We start from the raw sequence: 23,961 nt of genomic DNA, 5'->3' as shown, positions 1-23,961 counted from the left end.
GTGTGTGGGAATGTATGGGTGACTGGCGGGACAGGCTTGTAGCAGTCTGTGCTCAATGAGGATTCCAGGGACCTGGAAAGACTCTGCTCAGAGATTCAAGGAATAATAGATGAGTATCAGACAGAATGGGTGATTCTGAATGAATTTAAAATCTGGCACTCTGACTGTGCCCTGGCCAGTATCCTATGGACCATCCCTTAAGATGAAGAGGTTTCAATTAAATAGCTGTATCATGAAACATTTTTGGGACATTGAGAACAAAAGGAGTCGGCAGAATTGGCACCAGCAACTTTGTCAGCAAGAAGAGATGGTGCCATATTGCAGAGATTGGTGCCCTCAACACTGGACACCAGCAGTTGTCAATGATGGCCACGTTGGCAAGCTTCAGTGGCACTGGCAGAACATTCAGTTGGCATTGGCTAAGATGTCCTTGATGGGAAGACAATGGGTATCATAGCCAGAGACACAGACATCAGTACCCTTGACACATTGGGCACCTGCAGCTCTGAAGCAGCCCTTGGCATTCATTGCTGGCAGATTTGGCACCTTCAGTGAGTATGAACAGGACTGAGATCACTTTTGGTAGGTCCTGGTGGCACTGTCTCAAGCCTTGGTGACAGAAGACATTACCATAATAGGTTAGAGCAAGAGAGGCAGAAAAGGGCAGATGTCTCGTGGTCAGCAGTAGTCTAGTTAACAGTGCACATGTGACAGGAGACACTTTGAATGAATCATTAGGAGGAATTTCAGTAAGGCCTAGAATATGCAGAGAAGTGTTGCTCTATGATTGTTGCTGTTATCCTATTTTGAAGCCCTGGTTGGAGTTCCTGAAAACCCCTTTTATATTTATAGTTAAGGGATAATCTAAGAACTATTCCACTACCATTGGAGTGAGAACAGCAGTCACAACAAAAAATAGCTTGATCCTTAGGAAAATGTTTCCAGCCTTATAGTCTGTTGTGTGTGTGTGTGTGTGTGTGTGTGTGTGTGTGTGTGTATGTATGTGTGTTTGTCAGTCCAGAATTTCTAATTATCTCAGACAATGGAGTGACTAAGAATATTCAGCTCTATTTATGGGAATCCCCAGTAGAGTCACTCTTACGATTGTTTTAGTAGTTATTATTTATTTAATTCAACAAGAATTTTTAGGCACTACAGTGCATCATATATATAACATCATCCCAGATATTGTATATCTAGGACAATATATATAACATCATCCTAGATATTATATAAATGCCAAAGGGAATAAAGTTCCTACCTTCCAGGAATATGTAATTTCCTTGGGTATACATTTGAAATACATACAAATATAGTTCTGTGTCACTTAACCACAGGGATACATCAGAATGCATCCTTAGGTGATTTTGTCATTGTGCAAACATCATATAGTGTACTTACGCAAATCTAGATATCACCTGCTACCCACCTAGGCTATTGCTCCTAGTCTATAAACTTGTCCAGCATGTTACTGTACTGAAAACTGTAGGCAATTTAACATAAATCACTAGGTGATGGAAAATTTTCAGCTCCATTATAATCTTATGGGACCGCTTATATATGTGGTTCACTATTGACCCAAATGTTGTTACATGGCATATGACTGTATACAAAGATAAATGCCAGTTTTTGTAAGTTCTAGAGAAGAAAAAATGCTAGAGTGAATTGGAGACATTTTGGGGAGTTTCTTTTACAGTTTCTCTTGGGGTTAATATATGGGGAAGGAAGTGATTGTATGTGTGTTTGTGTGTACATGTTTGTCAGAGGGGGGGATGGAGGTGGGGGGCAGAGAGAGAGAGAGAGAGAGAGAGAGAGAGAGAGAGAGAGAGAGAGAAAGGGAGGATGAATATGGACATCCATTTCTCCTTATTGTCCCTAGTCCTAGTCCTAGCAGGCACAGGCGGCACCCTCTGTCTGAAGTGACTCCTTCAATGTCCTAGTTGGCTAAAAACACCTATTCATTCTTTGAGATTCAGTTCAAGCATCATCCACCTGTCCAAAAAGCCTTCCCTGATGCCCTGCATTTAGCTCTTCTCTCCTCTTGTAGCATTTTCCACATAGTATTCTAGTTTTTGACATATCTATCTCTATCTAAAATGCAGGCAGAACTCCTTGAGGCAGGGACCAAGTCTTCTCCACGTTTCCATTTCCATCTCTGGACTTAGCATAGAGCTGAAATGAATGGACAGTCTGATTGAAGGGATGAACAATGAGCAATTTGCTAGTGAGTGTCTGTGCATGGCCGTGTGGGTGTTTGCAGACGTTATGCCTCTGGAGTTGCTCTAGCTTCCTTTCATCTACCTCTGAGTCTGCTGGGTCTGGGGACACAAGGTAATTGTTACTTTATGTCTATATCACGTGGCACTAGGAAAAGCGATCTGGCTGAAGTGCATGATAATGTAATTGAGTCCCAGAGGTGACAGGCAGGGAAATGGATCTCTCTACATTTACTGAAATAATCTCTTGTACATCTGTGGGGAAAATTTCACATTCAAAACTTTCTTATAATACATTTACCTCTTAGTATTTAGAAAATTGTAAATACAATCCTTTGCCACCAAGCAGTAGCTTCCAAATAAAGAAGGGGTTGAGGGTTAAAACTAATATAATGCATTGAAGGAAAAGCTTTTAACCTGTCAGGACTCTGTGATTCATAAATTATAACCTTATAAATGATTTAAAGTGTATCCATTTAGCACTTATACCTTCATGAATTTCAGGGACGACAAGTAAAGCTAAAATGTATTTCCTCTTGAAGACATGAAAGAGGAATCTGGCAGTTTCTTGGGTACTCATTTCCTTTGATAAGGGCAGTAGTTATCTATTAACTTTAAAAAAAGAAAAAGCTGAATGTCTACTTACTAAAATAGAAAGTCATAGACTTGTGTGAGATAGTAAAAATGGCCAGTCATTTTTTCCCCAAGATGAACATATTGATGGGTGATTCCACAGAGCACAGAGATGGGGCACTCCAGCAACAGGAAGCAGAGGAAAGCAGTTAAGGGCATAGACTCTGGAGCCAGGCTGGCCAGTTTCAATCCTGACCCTGACACTTACTAGTGGTGTGACGTTAGGCAAGTTACTTAACTTCTTTGAGCTTTAATCTCTTCACCTGCAAAATAGGGATTTAATTTTGAGATTTAAATGTGTTAATTTCGAGTTAATCTGAAGTACTTAGAATAGTGCCTGGCACATAGGCAATCTTCTATTTAAGTGATTGCTATTAACATAGGGGTTTGGCCCAGAATGTCTTTCTGGCATGCTGAGGAACATCTTGGAGAATGTGTATTCTTTAGGTAGAGCGTTCACTATGGGTCCACAGAAGACCAACCATCAGGCTAGAATCCAAAGCCAAAGGATAGGTGTAAGGACTACTGGTTTGAAGTTGAAAATCCCATTGATTACTACCCCTCCTCACCCCCCACACAAATAACGATAAAGAAATACCACATAATGAAACAGTGCTTAGCTTAGGGAAGAAAGAATAGTAACTATGTCACTAGTTTAGCCTGCTCCATTGAAGCTCACTAGAGGTATTTGTTTGGGTTTGAAATATTTGTCTCATTACAGCTTGAAGGACAAAGTGATGAATGAAATTTATAGCTGGATTGATGGCCCTAGTTGTATTTCAGCTGTAATAACCAGAGGATGGTTATTACGAATGAGAAAAAATAGCATCTCTATCTGCCTGTTAGCTAAACATATGCTTTGGATCACTTTTTGCTTGGAGTGTCATGAGTTATCACAAACTTCCACAACAAAGAAGTTTCCTTTTTTAACTTTGATTTATGTATTATTTTTTCTCAGATACAGGGTCTCATTCTGCTGTCCAGACTGGAGTGCGGTGATGGGATCATAGCTCTGTGCTCTCTAACTGCTGAGCTTAAGCAATCCTCCTGAGTAGCTAGGACTATAGGTTTGTGCCACCATGCCTGGCTAATTTTTAATTTTTTTTTTGAGAGACAGGGTCTCACTATGTTGCCCGGCCTTGTCTGGAAGTTCTTCCCTCATGCGATCCTCCTGCCTTGGCCTCCCAAAGTGCTAGGATTACAGGCATAAGCCAACATGCTCAGCCACAACAAAGAAGTTTTAAAGGTACATAGGAATGGTTTTTTGATTCATCTGTCTCCTTCTCCAGGAACCTACTCCTGATTCCCTGAACAGAAGATACCTTCCCTTTTACTTAACATACAAAACTTGTACTTTTACTGCTATCATAGCTTGTTTCATGTTCTGACTTGTATTATATTAAGATCACTTGCATATTGGTCTGATTTCCTTTGCTAGACTAAAATCTTCTTGAAGGCAGATACTGCGTAATTTCATCTTATTTTTCTCCTTGCACTGTGTCTTGGGACATAGGTAAATGCTCAATTCATTTGCAGACATAACTTGAACAGAAATATCTCACTTGAATGCCATCGATTGAAAATAAGAAATATAGCCAAATTCGGCTGGGCGTGGTGGCTCATGCCTGTAATCTCAGCACTTTGGGAGGCCGAGGCGGGCGGATCACGAGGTCAGGCGATCAAGACCATGCTGGCTAACATGGTGAAACCCTGTCTCTACTAAAAATACAAAAATTAGCTGGGCGTGGTGGCGGGCGCCTGTATGTAGTCCCAGCTACTTGGGAGGCGGAGGCAGGAGAATGGCGTGAACCCAGGGGGCAGAGCTTGCAGTGAGCCAAGAGATCGCGTCACTGCACTCCAGCCTGGGCGACAAAGCGAGACTCCATCTAAAAAAAAAAAAAAAAAAAAAGGAAATATAGCCAAATTCTATTCCATCATTAAGTTAGCACTTATTTCAATTGTATGGTAAAGGCAGGTGACAATGCCTTATTCAAAATTGCGAATATGCTATTTTACAGTTTTTTGTGTAAAAGCACAGTTCTGCTTTTCTATGAAATCACAATGCCTTTAGCAACTAAATGGAACTACACTGTCAAGATCTGATTGCTCAGCTTCTCAGTTCACGTCCATTCCATTCTACACTATGTATATTTATATTGAGTCCTTACTGTTTAAGGTACTCTTCATTTCTCCTCCTCTTCCAACTTCTCTCCCATTCCCACTCAGTGTTGGGAACTGACTGCATTGCTTCTAAGAGATGCAGGCAGGAAGACCTCTCTGTATTAGGCTTATTTATTTTATCAGTTTTTTTTTTTTCCAGATGGAGTCTCACTCTGTTGCCCAGGCTGGAGTGCAGTGGCGGGATCTCGGCTCACTGCAACCTCCGCCTCCTGGGTTCAAGTGATTCTCCTGCCTCAGGCTCCCAAGTAGCTGAAACTACAGGTGCCCGCCACCATGCCTAGCTACTTTTGCTATTTTTAGTTTTTAGTAGAGATGGGGTTTCACCATATTGACCAGGGTGGTCTTGAACTCCTGACCTCGTGATCTGCCCGACTTGGCCTCCCAAAGTGCTGGGATTACAGGCATGAGCCACCGTGCTCTGCCTATTTCATCTTTTAAATAGGGAGGCATGAGTTATGACTTTAAATACCTTATCTTCTAGCTTCTGATGGACTAAACAATAAACTTTAAATATATTTCAAAATCATCAGTTTAGTAGATGACAATCAAATTGGAAAGTTTTGCCAGTTTCTTATCTAGAAAATGAATAATCTGCATTGTGAGAAATCCACTAGCTGAGAGTAGAATGTTCACTACACAATGCAGTCACGGGCATTTTTAGTCATGGACTCTCTTATGTCAGTAATTGAGTTCTTTTCTGTTACTTCTTGGCTCCAGGCAAAAGCAACATCAAAAATGTATTGATTTTTGTTAGTTTAGGGAGAATTTATTGAACAAATGCAAGTGGTCATAACTAATATTGAGTTCCTCTAAATGTCAGAAACTTCATATGCATTTTTGTATTTATATCTTACAATGACCTAATGTGATAGGTTCCTTATCTATTATTTTATAGATAAGGACACTGGGATTAGAGAATTTAAGTAACTTGGCCAAGGTGACATAAGCAGTAGGTGGCTAAACTAGGATTAAATTAGATTTAACTAAAAACTCAAAGAGTTATTTTTTGAGGCCCTGCAAGATTGCAAATTCCTTAAAGATGCCTTAAGTGGATTATTTAGCTTACTCATCTCATTATCCCCTTAGTACCCTTAGGGTGCTTTGAAGTACAGTGTTTAGACAATACAGTGGGGTGTTTAAGAACCTCAGTTAAGCCACCTCAGTATGAATTCTAGTTTATCCACCTAAAATGGCATTCACAAATTCCCATCATTTTCTGTCCATTTCTTGCTTAATAGTTCTCCACAGCATTGATCATTAACTGAAATTACATAGTTTTTCTTCTTTTTTGGGGGGTCCCTCACTAGAATTTAAGCTGCACGAGGAGAGTGACCTTGTAGGTCTTGCTTCCCAACACCAAATTCTCAATAGCTAGTACAGTGCCTGGCATGCAGCAGGTGGTTTATAAATATCTATTGAATGCAAATGAAAGGAGATATATTTTGCTTACTGTTTATGCCTGGAGTAGTAATTTTCAGGTACAATTAATGGGCCGAATGAACCCTACCTTTTTTCTTGGTTCAGCTTCAAACCTTGTGTATTTAATAGACATGAATATAGCACATATGCTTTGGAAAGCTCCATTTTATGTGCTTTACAAATATTGACCCATTTGATTCTATAGAGTAGGTGAAATCATTACACCCATTATAAAGGTGAGGAACCAGGCACAGAAAGATGTAGAAACTTGCCCATGGTCAGACAATTAGGCAAAGAATGGAGCCAAGATTCAAACTCGGATAGTCTGACCATGTTCCCAACCATTCATTCCATCATGCTGCTTCCTAGATTAATCCCATAAAAATGTCATTTTCTTAGAGTTTAATGCTCTAAAGATGTGTCTTCACTTTCTCATAGAGAATGACCTTCCATCTTGCCTGTTTTTCCTTCCTCTCTACCCAGATTAAGAAGAAAAATAAATTAAGATTATTTTACTTGTTGAAACAGCACTGTATGCTATCAGTGAAGCTTCTCTCAGGCTACCTTCAAGGATAAATAAGTGAATGACCCCGGTGGCTGCTGGACAGCTCACATGGCCTATATCTGCCTTTCTTCTTTTCCATATTTGTCTTTTTCCTGTATTTCTAGAGCTCTTGGATTCCTGCCACAACCCTTCCTTCTAGCCTTGAAAAAGGAGTTCAGTGGTCCATGGAGGCTGCAAAAACTGCCTTTTAAGCCTGAAATGTAAAAGGCAGGCTGATTTTATAAATGATCCCTGTTCTTGCTTCTAGTCAATTGGTTCTTTCATTTCCTGTCCCTTTTTGGATTCTTTCACAAACACACAAGCAACTCACAGCCTTGGGTCTCTGACACAGCACAGTATTCACTCAGGAGGCAATTGTCATGAGCACAGATATCTGGGATTTAGTTCCAGTTCAGTTACCAAGAAGCAATCTTCCTTAGGGCAAGTCAATTAATAGGACTGGGACTTAGTTTCCTCACCTGTGAAACGACTCCAGTGAGATGATGAGCTGGAGATTCAAAGGTCCCTTCCAGCTCTAAATTGTGATTATTCTTCGATGAATTATGTAAGGAAGGGAAAGTGCTCAGATATCTAAAGCCCTATTTCTCTCACTACAGACTTCAGGATAACTCCAAGGGAGCCACTGTTCTTTATTAAATGGGGGTGAACTTCTCAGAGTTGAAGGATGACAGCTGCTGGAGATAACAATAGATCAGAACCTATTTTCCTGACTAATTCCTTCCCCCTTTCTCTGTAAATATCAGAGGGAGATTAGGAGTAAAAGTGATATTTCAGCTCTGTGGTCTACATAATAAATGATTTAAAGATAAATTCTTAAAAAAAAAAACACACTAAAAAGTTCTGCCTCTTTAGGTTGGGAAGAATGTAGTAGCCATCTTGCTTTGTGAAACCGCACAAGAAACTGGGAGCAGAGCACAGGTAAGTAAGTTTGAATTGTGCGCTGTCACACCCAGCAGTTGTTTAAAATAATCTATCCAGTCCATACAGTTATTGCTATTTTGCATTTTGTACATAGGGGGCTTTGTCATTTCAAAGGGTACAGAGAGCTTCATGAACATTGGCCATTCCTTCTCTCGATGTGACCCCGTAGAACAGACTAGTTACTGGTCATCACTTGTAAACAGGAAGCATGAATCTCACCCTAGGAAATGCAGGCTACCAGTGCTGTCATGGTTACATGCATGAAGGACACGCCCTATCAATTTGTAAAACATTTAAAAATAAAGGCACTCAGTTTGGAAATATCTTTGGGCATCCCAACCTGACCCATTTGGAACTGACCTCTAATTTGCATTCTTGTTTGGTTCAGTCCAGTCTAATAAATATTAACTGGGCATTATTATGTTCACGATCTGTGTGCTTCATACCCAGGAAAGGAAGATGAACATGGCCAAGATCCTAATCTTGAGTGAGAGACAAATTAGTCAATAGGTGGTTTTTATGAGGTGTAATGGGAACACAGAAGGGTTAAATCATCTATCCCAGAGAGAAGATATTGTAAAGATTTCTGCAAGGCTTAAGTATTAAGGAATGAATAGGAGTTACCCATGGGAAGAAGGGTGACAGTTAAGGTACAGAAGGAGATGACGTTGCTGGCACAGAATGACTAGATTCTCAGGAATTCTATCACATATTCCTAGGAAGAGAAATAATATGTCTTGGACTACTTTGCAGTTTAATGAGGCTATGAACCTGAATCCTGGTGAATCAAATGTGGCTTAAAGTAAGTGATGCATTTCCAGTCATGGCAATAGAACATCCCCCAAGTGATCTTCTATGTTCCTCTCTACCCTGCTGTCATGGCAGCCCACAAAGAACTCCAGGATGGAAGGGTCCGAAGAAGCCAGGGTCCCTGAATTACTGGTTGGAGGAGAGCTGCCTGACCCACACTGGACTTAGCATGTGTGAGAAATAAATTTAACGGTGTTAAACCACAAGAATTTGGAGCTGTTACAGTGGCTAGAGTTCATTACCCTGATCATACTGTGTGCCAGGCTAAGGAATAATAAAAAGTATCTGAATGACTTGCTGTCACTTCAACATTTATATAGCCCAAATAACTTAGGTTTTTTACCTTAATGTCAATTAGTCTTTCTTCCTTTCTCATCCATTGGCACCAACCATTTCTTTTTTAGAAAGGTGATCTTTTGCAGTCTTTCAGCAAGTCAACTGCTCTTTCTGAGTATATTATCAGCACCTTGTGTCTTTTAATGACATTTGTCTATTGCATATAATTATATAACATATTATAATTATTATATTATTGTATAACATATCATATAATATACAACAAAGAAATGTATTAGAGTATATATATGTATTATATTAATAAAAATAAATTTGTATTACAAAGTATATATTATATGTAATAGGTTATGATATAATATGAATATAATATGTAATGTTATACAATATAGCATGTATATATAATGAAATATCATTTCAAAGGTATCTCTATATAAAAATAAATTTTTCTCATTAGAATACACATTTGGTGAGGGCAAGGGCTTCATCTATATTACCCATTACTGTAACCCTAGTGCTGAGGGAAATGACTGGTAGATAGTAGGCACTCACAGTTATTTTCAGAATGAATGAATAACGATTAATATAATAGAATGGAGGCTGGGTTTTTTAAAAGAAATGGACTTCAGCTGTGTTCAGATATAGGCGTTCTGAAGGCAGAAAGAGCTCCAAACCCAGACGAGGGTTGAAAGTTGCTCACATGAAGGTGATAGCAGAAGCTATGCAGGCAAATGAAGGTGCCTCAGGAGGGTAAGGGAAGGAAGAAGATGAGAGAATTAAGGCTGAATTTTAGGGAATATCAATGTATAAAATAGACTAAGCATAAGAAGCTAATGAAACAATATTAGAAAAAGTAAGGAAAGTTTGCGGCACAGAAACAGAACTCTGTAAGAATCATAGTTTTGGCATCAGATCTGCGAGTACAGCATATTCAATAAACACTTGTTTATTGACTGAAATAAGTGCTGAACCCTAAATAGCATATAGTCCCATGAAAATGGCCAAAGGAGCTGACTCCTTTTCTAATAGACATATAGCCAATGTCATCCCTGTTTATTTTACACATTTCTTTGGGATGACATCAGGAGGCTTGGGTCATCCTGGGGCCTTTCACTAGTCTGATAAAGTAGGCTATATTTCTGATCTGAGTTCTTCCCTGTTTAGAAGATTCTTAAAAGTATGGAAAAGCTCTTAATCTAGCTGGATATTTATTGGTAAGTCACGGGTCAGTAAACTATGCCGACAGTCTAAGCCTGGTCTATTGCTTGTTTTTGTAAATAAAGTTATCTGGAACACGGCCAAACTCATTCATTTCTGAGTCATCTATGGCTATTTTCACTCTGCAACAGGGTTGAGTAACCACAATATAGGACATATGACCTGCAGAGTATAAAATATTTATGATATGGCTTTTTACAGAAAAAGTTTGCCAACCCCTGAGCACCGAGCATATCTGTTTTGCACCCCCAGCAAAAAAACAAACAAACAAACAAACAAACAAAAAACAACCACAAGACATTTTCAGAACTGACTGGAGCTTATAAGAACCCTGGGAATACCACAGCCTGTCTTACTAAGGAATGGACCTATAGGAAATAGAAAATTCTATGCCCTCAGTTAGACTGGGTCCCGTCTTGTATTTACTTTAGGTTAGGACCTCCATGCTAACAGTGCACATATGTGGGTGTGAGATTCTCTTTGACCATGTATCTTTAACTGATGTCCACTGGGTGGTAGGCTAACATTGGGTGGCAGTGAGTTTAAGACATGCAATAAAAAGAATAAAAAGAATTGCAAGTGAAAAGAATGAGGGTAGATGGAGAGTGAGTGATGGGATGGGAGAATGAAAAGTTGCCCTGTCAAAAGGTACCATGAGAGCATCTGTGCCTGTGGGCTATATTTTGTCATTGCCCTTCTGAAAAATAGCAGAAGAAATAGGAAAAGTTTCTATCATTTTTCTAAGTGACAGGGAAATAAGACTGAACCTTACTTTCTAGACTTTTAAAGAAATAACATTGGTTGTACACTTTTCTGCTAAAGTTTACACACATCTGCGTCAACCATCAAGACTAGAATTAACAAACATCTGAATGTTGAGGACCTTGAAGGAACTAGTGCCTTTCAGAGAATGACTCTGTTCTCTTGAATGACTGTTCTCTTGAATGACTCTGTTCTCTTGAAGATGCTGATTCTTTCAAGTTCCTTAAAATTCTCTTCATAGAATGTCTCTGTTCTCTTAAAGACTCTAGTTTGTTCAAGGTCCTTAAAATTCAGGTGTAACTTCTTTAAAAGAATGTCACATTCATATTAGTCCTTTCTAAGGCTGAAATAATCTGTGATCTCATCATATTAAGAGTTATTTCTAGAGTGATTCTCTTCTTCTATGACATAAGGGTAGCAAGTGACAGCTATAACTAAATCTGGCCCCCAATGCTTTGTTTTGTTAACAAAGTGTTTATGAAAAAAACACCATGTTGGGGGTGAGGAGGGGCAGGACTTCTGCTCCCCAGTGTACCACAGTTTCCACCATTCCATATTATCTTTTCTTTAAAAATGTTTGAGTTTTCAATCCCTACCATCCCTGCTCATACCATTTTGAGGGGGTCAACTGTTGCTTTGATCTATTTTCTTTGTTCAGGCCTAAAATTAAATGATCACTTGTAACTTGCTAGCTATGTTAGTTTATTAGAACCTGTTTTATTTGCTAACATTCTTAAAGTTTTGTCCAATAGAGTTTAGTAGACTCACTGACCTAACATATATGGGAAAATGCTCTTTTCAGTAATGAGGCAACAATGAAGAATAAATACATTTTAAGAAACTGTGCTGTTTTATGGGATTACTGATTTGTATATATCACTTAGATCAGTGATGTTCAGGTTATGAAGTGATTATGTACAATTTGCAAATCTCTAGTGTCCCTAACTTCTGCATTATCTTACATCATGCTACATTATACCTAACTCTACAGACCAGAGACATGTGCCTCTTTTTTGAGTGGCAATAGCAAAGGTGGCTCTTAAATCATCAGATTGTGAACATCACAGTCCCAGGAAATGGTCCAAGGAAACAAAGGGTGTTTTTTTTTTGTTTGTTTGTAGTTTTTGATGGGTTCTTCCATTTTAACTACAAATGCGGACAATGGAAACTAGACTGTAAAGTAGATCATTATAAAATGTATCTGGCAAACTTCTTTTTTTTTTTTTGAGACAGAGTTCTACTCTGTCACCCAGGTTGGAGTGCAGTGGCACCATCTCGGCTCACTACAAGCTCTGCCTTCCGGGTTCATGCCATTCTCCTTATCTGGCAGACTTCTAAGATGTGCCCCCACCCTGCCCGCCCTACCCCATGGTCCCCACCTCCTGGTATTCACACCCTTGTGTAAACACCTCCTTTTGTGTAAGAACTGAATCTGGTGACTTTATTGTAATGAATAGAAGATGGCAAAAAGATGGGATGTCACGTCTGTGATTAGGTAGCAAAAGACTGTGACTTCCATCTTGCTAGCACTGTCTTGTCCTCTCACTTGCTCATTCTGTTGAAGCTGGCAGCATGTTGTGAGATGCTCTATGGGGTGACAAGGAACTAAGGGAGGCCTCAGCCAACAGTGTGTGAGGCACTGAGGCCTCAGTCTGAAAATCCCTAAAAGCCTGAATGAGTGAGTTAGGAAGTAGATCCTCTCGACTTGAGTCTTGAGACAGCTGTAGCTCCCTGAAAGATCTAGAGACAGAGGACCCACTCACATTGTACCTGGATTCCTGACCCACGAAACTGGGAGATAATAAATGTTGTTATATGCCACTAAAATTTGGGGTAACTTGTTCTTTAACAATACAGAATGTAAATCTTCTATTGGAATAACAGCAAAAATATTTTTGGCCAAAGCCTCAAACTGAGCATAGAAAAGGGGGTAATTTAATCCAATCATTCAGAGGTTCTCAGTGCCATTCAGTGAAAAAAAATAATTAAATATATGTAGCTCCAATAAATATTGGTTAAACTGGGCAGAACTCAGAAGTAAAGGGCCACTAAAATTCAGGTGTTCATTGCGTAGTAACGTAACAGTAGCAATGAACAAAAGTGAATACCAGACACTGCACTAAGATCAAGAGTCCTGTGATAACAACACTTACTAGCCATCAAATATTTTGGGGTCTGAGTTTTGAGGAACTCCAGGATTTAACCGAGGAGAATGAGTAGGCAGAGAGACAACAGCAGAGATGCAGAGAGTAACTAGGTATCATGGAAGCCGAAAGAAGACAATGTTAATAGTGAAAATTTGCCCCATAGAGTTAACAAGAGTGCTTGAGATTGCCTTGCAAGAAGACAGATGAAGAAACAGCTTGTTATAATTCGCTCTGCTTGCAACAAAACTGGCTGACTGGCTGAAACTGGCTGGAACCAATAAGGCTGACTGGAGTCAGAATAGCACAGAATAACTTGCTCCCCTGAAGGGTGACGTTTTGATGTCACAGCCTGAATTTCCACGTCATGTTTCAGACCAGTTCCCCATGAATTTGCAAAGGCAACCCACGGAAAAGCACGAAGGGACAACTGCGCATGCTCAAGGGACTTTCAAAACTTCCCATTCCTTTCTGCCAATCACTAACCAACCCTGAAGCCCCTCCCCCAAAATCTCTCTTAAATATACTGCTTTAAGGCTGGTACAGGGCAACGGATTTGAGCTGGACTCCTGCCTCCTTGCTTGGCTGCCTTGCAATAAACCTTTCTCTCTACAAAATCCAGTGCTTCAGTGTTTTGGCTGCAATTGTGTGCAGGCAAATGAACCCAGTTTGGTTGATAACAGTAATTGTCAATAGTATCAGAGTCTGCTGAAGTCAAATAAGGTGGAGATAACAAAGGGCTTATGGAATTCCTGCTCTTCTGCTTACTGGTGACTTTAGCACTGGTTGTAGGGGGTCACAGCAGAGAAACAACTCAAGCCAGTTGAGGGATTAGTGGAACAAAGGAAACGGGGAGACATCGAGTATAGACAACTACTAAGTATTTCCAAAAGGTATTATAAAATTGGAAAACATTAGAAGAGGAAATACTGAAAAACAGAGTGAGCATACAATATAAAAGTTGCTTATGTGTTGAAATACACTGTCAACTCAGGATGAGGGATATGAAGAAAGCAGATGCAATATGAGCCTTGATACAAAGTCCTGCAAATCTTTAAAATGAAAATCCTTTGGATGCCTGACCTTCAGGTGTTACATTATCAAAGGACAAAAGTGTTTATGCCTTTTTAAAAAGAAAAATGTATTAGAGGATTATCCAAAGACTTGGCCACATACAATTCTTATCTGCAAAAAACTAAGTTATATGTTGAAAACAAGTAATCAGGTAATATCCCTGTGTCCAAAGAGACAGAAAAAACACAATACACTTAACATTTCCGGGAGAGTAGAAAAAAAGCCATTTTCTCTTGGAACTTTGGGTTTGCTTCCTTTCATAGAAAGGGAAAAAGGTGAAATTTGATCTTTAAGAAGTTCAGGAAAGCTTTCAGAGCTGAGAAAAGACAGAGTTGGGGTTAGTGAGGGAAGTAGATGCTGGGTAAAAATGGATAATTAAGCTTTACAAAAGGTCAAGCACTGCAAAAGACGGCGAGAAAGATGCATTCTATGTGTTGAATGTATCAAATGCACTTGAGAAGATGTACATCTTTGCTTTGGTGAATGTTTCAGTATTAAAAAAGACATATTACAAAATGGCTATTCTTACAAAAGGAATAAACTTTTTTCTTTGAAGCTTGATGCAACAAATACAAACAAAGCACAAAAAATATGCTTTGAAGTGTGCTAACACATCAAGATTGTACTGAGCAAAGCACCTTTTCTCTGTTTAGGAACAATCTCACTAATTCCACACCACAATATGTTAATTAAAGAATCCCAGGTAGCAATCATGGAATATTTCTTCTCATGACAGATGAAGAATACAAATATTCTGAAGATTGAAATTGCATAAACAAAATGAAGAGGTATTTTGTCCATTTTCTGGCAGTGCAAACTTAAAGTGAATGCAGATGAATGAGCTGGCAATAAAATGACACTATTAACCATCTGAAGATTGGGCTCATTACCTAAGAAGGCAAAGCATCAATTTGTGGCATTATAACACTCTGTTTGTGCTGCTGAACATGCATCTGGATGTTTTTATATACTCTCTACTAATTTGTGTGCATAGTAAGCTCTTCCATCAGCCTCTCGATAGAAGCTTAATTTTGTATTGTTTCTATTATATTATTTTCTCTAATGAGAATAATAATATTCTGTATTAGAAATAAACACTTCATTTATTCTCCAAATAATTCTAGGTTCAGTTTCTCTTGTTTTGCATTATCAAATGGTGTGTACAGGATTATAGGTATATCTTAAAATTGAGGTGCTCTGATTAAAAATATACATTTGAATGACATGTGAGGAAAATATTCATTCACTCACTCACTCACTCACTCATTCATTTTTAAAAGAATGTCCATGTACTGGGTTAAGCATCATGGGAAATTCAAGGATGTTGCACTGTCTCTGCCCTCAGGATGTTTATAACATAGAAGTGGCTGAATGTTGTTAGTACCTTCTGATAGGAACAAGCACAGGGCCATAAAATCTCAGAGGAAAGGGAGGGTCAGTGTATTCTCTCATACCACAAGTATTTCTTGAGTACCTACTATGTGACAGGTGCTATTGTAGGGGCTGGATATATAGAAAAGAGAATAAGACAGTCAAGGTCCCTGACCTCATGGATCTTGCTTCCTGAGGGTGAGATGGAAAATAATGAAGAAAAAAAGCAAATAAATAATATAACTTCAGATTGCTCTAAGTGGTGTGAAGAAAAAATAAAGCAGAGCAATAGCAAGGACAGTGATGATAAGGGAAGGATGTGAATTTTAGCTCACGAAGGCCCCTGTGAAGATGTCACATCCGAGTAGAGATTTGACAATGTATAGGAGCAAGTGTATGAAGTTCTGAAGGAAGGGCTTTCCAGGTAGTAGGACCTTTGTAGGACAGGATAAAGACTTTATTCTAAGTGGGAAGAAAATTCATTGGGGAATTGAAGCAGGGTATAGCATGATCTGATTTATGTTTTAGAAGGATCATTCCAGATACTATATAGAAATTCAATTATAGAGGGGTAAGAAGGTAACCTGGACAGAGGTTAGACATATGTGAATAGTCCAGGCTGGAGGAGACCAATGAGAACTTGATTCATGTAGTCTAACCAAGGATGACAGATTAGAATGCACTGTGGTAGTTCATCTAGATAGAGGCGGTTGGTGAGAACTAGGTTGATAATTACTTAGATGGTAAGGAGTGGTTCCATTTTGAAGAAAGTTGCACAAATTAAGTGACATGATATGATAATATCTGAGTTGAACTTTAAATGAAGGGCAGCATGTGACAAAGCAGGTAGTCATTCATTGATTAATTGAGTGCTTATCTATTTTTATGAACCAGGCACTGTGCTAGGTGCTAGAGATACAGCAGTACAGAAGCCATTGCTGAAAGTGAGAACAAAACTTGCTGAGAAGGTAATATTTTAAGTAAACATACACAAGCAGAGAGGTGAACAATATTCTCATAGGAATTACTTCCAGAATTGGTTCTAAGGATGTTTTATTCTTTTCCATTTAGTGCAGAAAATTATGTGATTAAACTCCTTTGTATATTTGGCTCAGTGAATTTGCAAAAGGAGTAAGTGTCTTATCAGTAGAAATTCAATTCACTGTCAGTTGGGAAATTTCATCAGATAATTTCCTTGGAAATAGTGTTTAATATTTACTTTTCCCACTCTGGGAAGGAGAAAGTATAGCCTCTCTAGAAAGAACAAGAGGATAAGAGAGTACAAAACCTAGGACAAGCTCAAATATCCAGGTGCCTTTATTACAGTTCATCTACCACCTGCCTCAAATCTGCCCCACAGTCTTTTTGCAAACAGATGACCCAACTTCAACTTTCCTTCCTTCTAATCCCACTTGTACACTGCCTCCAGAATTAATTGGCCTAAAGTAGTCCAGTCATGTCCATTCCCCAGTGCCTACAGAATAAATTTCAAATTCCTCAGCCTGACACACACTGACCCAACCTACTTTTTCTGCTTTATCTCTGACTACACACTCCTCAATTGTTTTAATCACCTTGAATTTTCTTCCTCTTTTTAAAATTATTTTTTGAATTGTGTGAATATGTTATGAAATACACATAACATAAAACTTACCATCATCACCATTTTTAGGTGTATGGTTCAGTGGCATGAAGTACATTTGCATTGTTGTGCAAATCCCATTGGATTTTAAATGTCTATTTCCCTAATACTTCCAGCAATTTGTTGTCTGAATCATATTTGTTTTTATATGGTTCCTGGGGTCTCCTGAAATGCCTTTTCCCATCCAAGTACTAACCAGACCCAAACCTGCTTAGCTTCTGAGATCAGACGAGATCAGGCATGTTCAGGTTGGTATGGCCATAGACCTGAAATGCATTTTCCTTTCCTTATCAATTAAAATCCCACATATCTGAAAGATTCATGCTCAGATTTTGCCTCTTCCTTTAGGCAACTTTGACACCTTATCTGGAAACAGGAGGTCAACTCTGTTGCTAGGTAACACATTGCTTACAGTAAAAATGATGCCTGGTTGGTAAATTGCATCTGGACTAGGAGGGCCTATACATGAACTATAAATACATGATGGGGATGTGATACTTTAGACTTCCCTGAGTAATGACTCTTGTAATTAGTCAGGTCCCTTATAGGGACCACGGAGGATAAGTCTATGGAGTTGTTACAGGAGATATTGCCTCTTATGGGGCAGGAGGCTTTGGAGCCAGGGCCATTCCTGTACCCACCCAGTATGAATCTAGTCTTCTTGAACCTGAGCTGCCACCTGGGGGGCCAGAACTGATATTTGTACTGATATTAGGACTCTCACTGAAGAGAAAATCTGAAGCTTTCCCTGATGGCTAGCAGTGTTTTCTGTATTACATTTTTCTAGGTAAATCTCAAGCTAAGTGCTCATGCCTGTAATCCCAGAAGTCTCGGAGGCTGAGGTGGGTGGATCACCTGAAGTCAGGAGTTCAAGACCAGCTGGCCAACATGGCAAAATCCCATCTCTACTAAAAATACAAAAAAACAAACAACAACAACAAAAAAGACAAATCAGCCAGGCGTGGTGGCATGCACCCGTAACCCCAGCTACTCAGGAAGATGAAGCAGGAGAATTGCTTGAACCTGGGAGGTGGAAGTTGCAGTGAGCCTAGATCATACCATTGCATGCCGGTCTAGGTGACAGAGAGAGACCTTGTCTCAAAACAAAAAAACAATAAAACCTCAAGCCAAGTGTGGCCCATAGTAGTCTCGTAAATCTGAATGTGCAGTTGGACCTAAGAAGACCTGCTCTTGAGGTTGCATCAATATGTGGAAATATTGTACTAAATACAAACACTCCTTGCATGCCTGGACTCAAAATCACTGGGAACCGTACACAGGACTAGGACAACAAAAGCATTGCTCACCTTTGGAAGGAGCTGGATTGCCTGTAGAATTCTTTGTCGGTGCCCAGAATTAAGGATTCCAATTTCCAACAAATCCTGATCTTCCATAACATTGCTTCCCTGAAACAAAACAGAAATGTTACAAGTTAAATCAAGTATTTACAGTGTGGATAAATAACAAGGATTTATTTAATACACAGAAAACCAACGAGTGACCTGATTTTTATGAACAAAGACATAGAGTCATTCTTCCGTGATGGTGAGGGCAGAGTTGGTCACCTTGTTACTGATGTGAAGGCTAGGAGAAAGCTTTCCTCCCCTCACAAATATCTATTGTGGCTTACGTCCACGTTCGGTTATCTGTATTGGAGATTCATTCCTGTGACTTCAAACTTTGTTTCTGTAAAAATGTGAATGCTTCTGGTAAGAGTTGCCATTTAGGATTATCAGTGACTTACACATTGATGTGAATGAATCATTTTTCCCCTCTTGACAACAGATTTTGTGAGGAGGGCTGATAGAAAAATTGGACATATATTAGGCAGGTTAAAAGTGAGAATTAATACTTAATTTCAAAATACTGAATCACAATAGCAAACACATAGAATCAACCTAAATGCCCATCAGTGACAGACTGGATAAAGAAAATGTGGCAAACATACACCATGGAATACTGTGCAGCCATAGAAAAGAATGAGATCATGTCTTTTGCAGGGACATGGAGGGAGCTGGAGGTCATTAACCTTAGCAAACTAATGCAGGAACAGAAAACCAAACACCACACATTCTCGCTTATAAGTGGGAGCTAAATGATGATAACACATGGACATAGAGGGGAACAATACATGCTGGGACCTGTTGGAGGGTGGAGGATGGAGGAGGGAGAAGATCAGGAAAAATAACGAATCAGTACTAGGCTTGATACCTGGGTGATGAAACAATCTGTACAACAAAGCCCCATGACACAAGTTTACCTATGTAACAAACTGCACGTGTACTCTTGAACGTAAAATAAAAGTTAAAAAAATTATTGAATACCAGACACCAGATCATGATATGAAGATAGAATGATGAATAAGATGCAGGGCCCTGCCCACAACTGCCTTTATTCCTTCCAGTCCAGTGATGGAAAGGGACTGTTCAAAGGCAGTTAGGTAGGATGCTGAGACTGTGCTATGACGATGACACTTGCTTGGGAGTCCAGAGGGAATCTAGGATATTTTTTCAGAGAAAAGGACATCTAATCAGATACAGGAAAAATGGGTGGTTAGAGCATAGCACCTAAAAGAGGAAGGACAATGGGGAAATTATGTGCAAAGACCTGTGAGTAAGAAGGAATGTAGTATACTTGGAAGCATTATGTTCTGGGATAATATGGAGAGAGGAGCAAATGGTAAGGCTGGACAAGTAAGCAGAGGGCAGACCATACAGATACTGCATGCCATGCTGAGGGCTTCAGACTTCATCCTGACCATAATGGGAAGCCATGGACAGCTTTCAAGAAAAAGTGTTACATGCTGAGATTCCAAATTTAGAAAGATTATTTTGATTTCTGGGGCTGGGCCTCAGTTTCCCTACCTATAAAATGATACAGTTGAGCCCACAATGTCCAAGGACCAGTTAGTCCTAAAATTATCAGATTTCAATGGTTATTTTAAACCTGTGATTAATATTTGAATGCAGAAGTTTACAGATTGCTCATTTTATCCCTAGATTTTAATCTTTCACAGTTTGTAAGATAGAGTTTCTATTTAAATTGAGGCATCTATAGAAGTTCAAGAATTCAGATCACTATTTTTTTTTGACAAATCAAACTCTGTCCTACTTATGTGTAACACAAAAACACAAGAATAGAAACGACAGAATATCTATTTATTTAGAATGATGAGTACCATTAGACACTCAAAGCAAAGGAGAATGAATTGGAAAAGCGTGATTCTGGGGCATGAAGACCACTGCGGTTGTTCTCTAGAGGCAATGTGGGCGTAGACTAACGTAGTAGTCATAGGAGCAAAAAGAAGCAGGTGGATTTGAAAACTATCAGGAAGTTTGACTTGGAGATTGAACATGTGGAATGATGGAGAAATGTGGAACACGTACCGAATCAAGGCTTGGGCAGTGAGGGGAACTTGATGCCTTTTCCTGTCATAATAAAGGAGGAAGAACAGCCCTAGTGGGGTGCAAAGTGAGACTAATGTCTTTCCCTGGACAGGGACAGAATAGATGCATGTAAACAACTTAATAATATCAGACTATGTTATAAATGGATAACTGGCTGTTCTTAGAAGGATTAAAGTCACTGGAATGGCGCCACAGCTAGGGATTTAAAATGGGCATTCACTGGACAAAAACATTCCACCTACTCATAGTGTCATTCCTATGCTTAAGTAACACCAGCCATCTCGGAGGAAGCAGAATGATCCAGGTATTCAGCAGCATGATAATGAAAAGCCTAATGAAAAACAAATAAAGCCAGTCTTGGCAACATGCCTTAGGAAATATTGCTCTCAAGAAATTACTCAGTGCACAAAACAGAGCATGGCTGAGAATACAAATGACTTCATTTTGAGAAAGTGTTATTATTTCCAGAAATGGACTAGTATGACATGAGCGAGATATGTGATACCATTCTGACTTTTACTTTTTGAGGAGTTACCTGGCCCTTAAGAAAAAATCTTTGGCCATCTTTGTGTTAGAACATTACCAGGTTTTCCAGGTCCTAACTTACCAACCCACAACTTCAGCCCATGTAGAATAGAGGAAATGGTTTCTTTGCATAAACAGAAAGCATATGAATATCCCATAGTGTGCATAGCTACTATCTCTAGGTAATCCTGACAACTGGATTTCAGTGTTTGAATACTGAAAAATTTTGGAAAATTAAAGTCTTAAGACCACTGTTCTTCCTGTACACCTCCAATATGATATTTTTTGTATCTTCAGTAAGAGAGGAGACTTTTTGAAGAATTATAAGGAAGTTAGACATTTTTAAAGAAGGTGTTGAGTACATAAGAACATCTTTTTCAGTCAAATTTCGTAGCCTATAGGATAATTATCAAACATTTTTGAAAAATGAACCAAAATCATGGGAAGCACAAGAAAAGTAGTAAAAATGTGTCAAAGGGAAAATGGCACTAATTGGGAAATGGAAAGGAAAGGATTTACTGTCCCCAGTGAGGCATACTGTTAGAAATTTTCTATTTTATCTTTTTCTATAATACATAGGGATGCCAAAAATATCCTAGTACATCATTCAGCCAGCCTTTTGTCCAAGCAATAGGGGACTTGGAGTCTGCAGAACTGGGTTCGGATCATGGCGGGGCAAACTTTGCTAAGTCATATATTCTTTGTAGGCTTCCTGGTCCTCACCCATCAAATGAAGCAGTTTAATGAATATGTATTCAGTTTCAAAATGCTATGATTTCAGCCTTGTTTGTCTTTTGGTTGGTATCATTATATAGAAATATAGATTGTCTATTTTGAAATTATGTTTCAGTGTTTCAGAATTGTAACCTAAAATTAGCTTTAAGAAGTGATTAAATTCAAGAATATATATTTTTTGACAAATCAATCTTGGTACGATGGACTTATAAAATTTCGTATTAAAGGAAATTATAGGATAACCTATTTTTGTAGTAGTACAGATTCTTATAGCTTTTTAGGGAAAAACAAAATGTTTCAAACCTTATAACTATGTAACCATTTCTTTGGCATCTGGGTGCAGTTGTGCCATCAAAGACAATAAACATTCCCATTCTTCCTAGGGAGCTGGAATTAATTCCCACTTTATCGCTTGCCTTTCCTAAATGTTAGGGAATCTCAGTTTAACTTTTTTTTTTTTTTGAGATGGAGTTTCACTGTTGTTGCCCAGGCTGGAGTGCAATGGCACGATCCTGGCTCACTGTAACCTCCGCCTCCTGTGTTCAAGCGATTCTCATGCCGCAGCCTCCCAAGTAGCTGGGATTACAGACATCCGTTACCATGTCCAGCTAATTTTTGTATTTTTAATAGAGACAGGGTTTCATTATGTTGGCCAGGCTGGTCTCGAACTCCTGACCTCAGGTGATCCATCTGCCTTGGCCTCCCAAAGTGCTGGGATTACAGGCGTGAGCAACCGCTCATTTTTCTCAATAAAAACTGAACACAACTCTAGCTTTCTTCCTCCTCCATTGATTTTTTTTTTCACATAACTACTAGGTCAATGATTTGGGGGCAGAGCTCCGTCATGTCCATCTTCTGTTTAGTCATCTACTACTTTGCACTCACAGTCTCCTCTCCTACCCAGTACACTCTGGTCCCACTTTTTCATCTCCCATTTTACTCCTCAACCCACCAGAATAAGCTGTTCCCCCCCATCAACTCCATAGCACTTCTCTGTCAAATGTTAAGAATGACTTCTCAATGGCCAAATATAGTTGATTCTTTTAAATCTTGATTTCAAGAATTTACTTGCCACATGTAGGTGATGGCCACCATGTTGGACAACAAAGATATAGAACATTGCCATCACTGTAGAATGTTCCATTAGACAGTGCCACTCTACACTTACAGACATTGAAACTTTAGTCAAATCACAAAAATGGGGCAGTAGCAGGGAATCAAATCAGGGACTCAAAAATACTCGTGAGTTTTTCTCAGGATGTAATTATTCATGTGCCTCTTAGTCAAAGTTCATGAACATTAAGTTTAGGATCTTTAGCAAATTCTCTTCTAATTTTTCAGTCACCAAAAGAAATTAGAAGGTTGTTCTACTTTCAGCGACATTTGTTTACGGTAGGGCTATAAATCTATGCTATGACAATGAAAAGTCCAATCACTAAATTATTTGACTTTCTTAGCACCCACCAATCACCCTGCAGAAGGTGTTTAACAATAATCAATAAATAAAGTTGTTTAGTTAGTGACTTTCTAGAATGATCAAAGGCCCAAATGCAGTATTTTTAGAATAGCTGTTCTTTGCCTGTCAAGAAATGTCTAATGCAGGGTGTCTTTATTGATCTCTTAAATCATGGAATGGAAAAAGTCACCTAACGTTTTATGCACTAATAGCTGAAAGTGGAAGTTTCTTTGACCATGGGGAGAATATCTTAGGTATTGAACTTCTTCTGCTGTGATAAACTGTTAGCATGCCCAAATAGAATGAAAAGCAGTGTTTTGTATTTAATGATTCATTAGAAGTAAAACAGCTACTTACCAAAAACATCTCAAAAATGTCTGTACTGATGGTTCTGTCTCTCCACACTCTGCATTTGAAATTTCTCCTAGTTTTATAAACTTAATATTATATTTTATTCATTTAGCAAGCTTTCCTTCATATTATATATTATAGAAAATGTTAGGAAAACATATTTAAGGACCACAGGGAACTGGCTTATTCTTAATATAAACTTGAGTTGGATAAAGTTATTTATTCTCTTCCTTCAAC

The 23,961-nt window shown here is 38.9% G+C and overlaps 1 protein-coding gene across 14 annotated transcripts in view; it reads right to left on the bottom strand.

The window, feature by feature from the left end:
* Nucleotides 1-23,961, bottom strand: part of LOC105463367 (ankyrin repeat and sterile alpha motif domain containing 1B) — a 1,291,052-nt gene that overhangs the window by 338,458 nt on the left and 928,633 nt on the right. For all 14 annotated transcript variants that reach the window (XM_071072455.1, XM_071072454.1, XM_071072448.1 and 11 more), the window contains one exon: nucleotides 18,558-18,656. In XM_071072455.1, coding sequence (XP_070928556.1) covers nucleotides 18,558-18,656 — 99 coding nt within the window. The remainder of the gene's footprint in view (nucleotides 1-18,557; nucleotides 18,657-23,961) is intronic.

The sequence above is a fragment of the Macaca nemestrina genome, chromosome 10, assembly GCF_043159975.1.
Source record: "Macaca nemestrina isolate mMacNem1 chromosome 10, mMacNem.hap1, whole genome shotgun sequence".
Classification (NCBI taxonomy): Eukaryota; Metazoa; Chordata; class Mammalia; order Primates; family Cercopithecidae; genus Macaca; species Macaca nemestrina.
The sequence above is the reverse complement of the archived record's forward strand: the minus strand, read 5'-3'. Positions and strand labels throughout refer to the sequence as shown.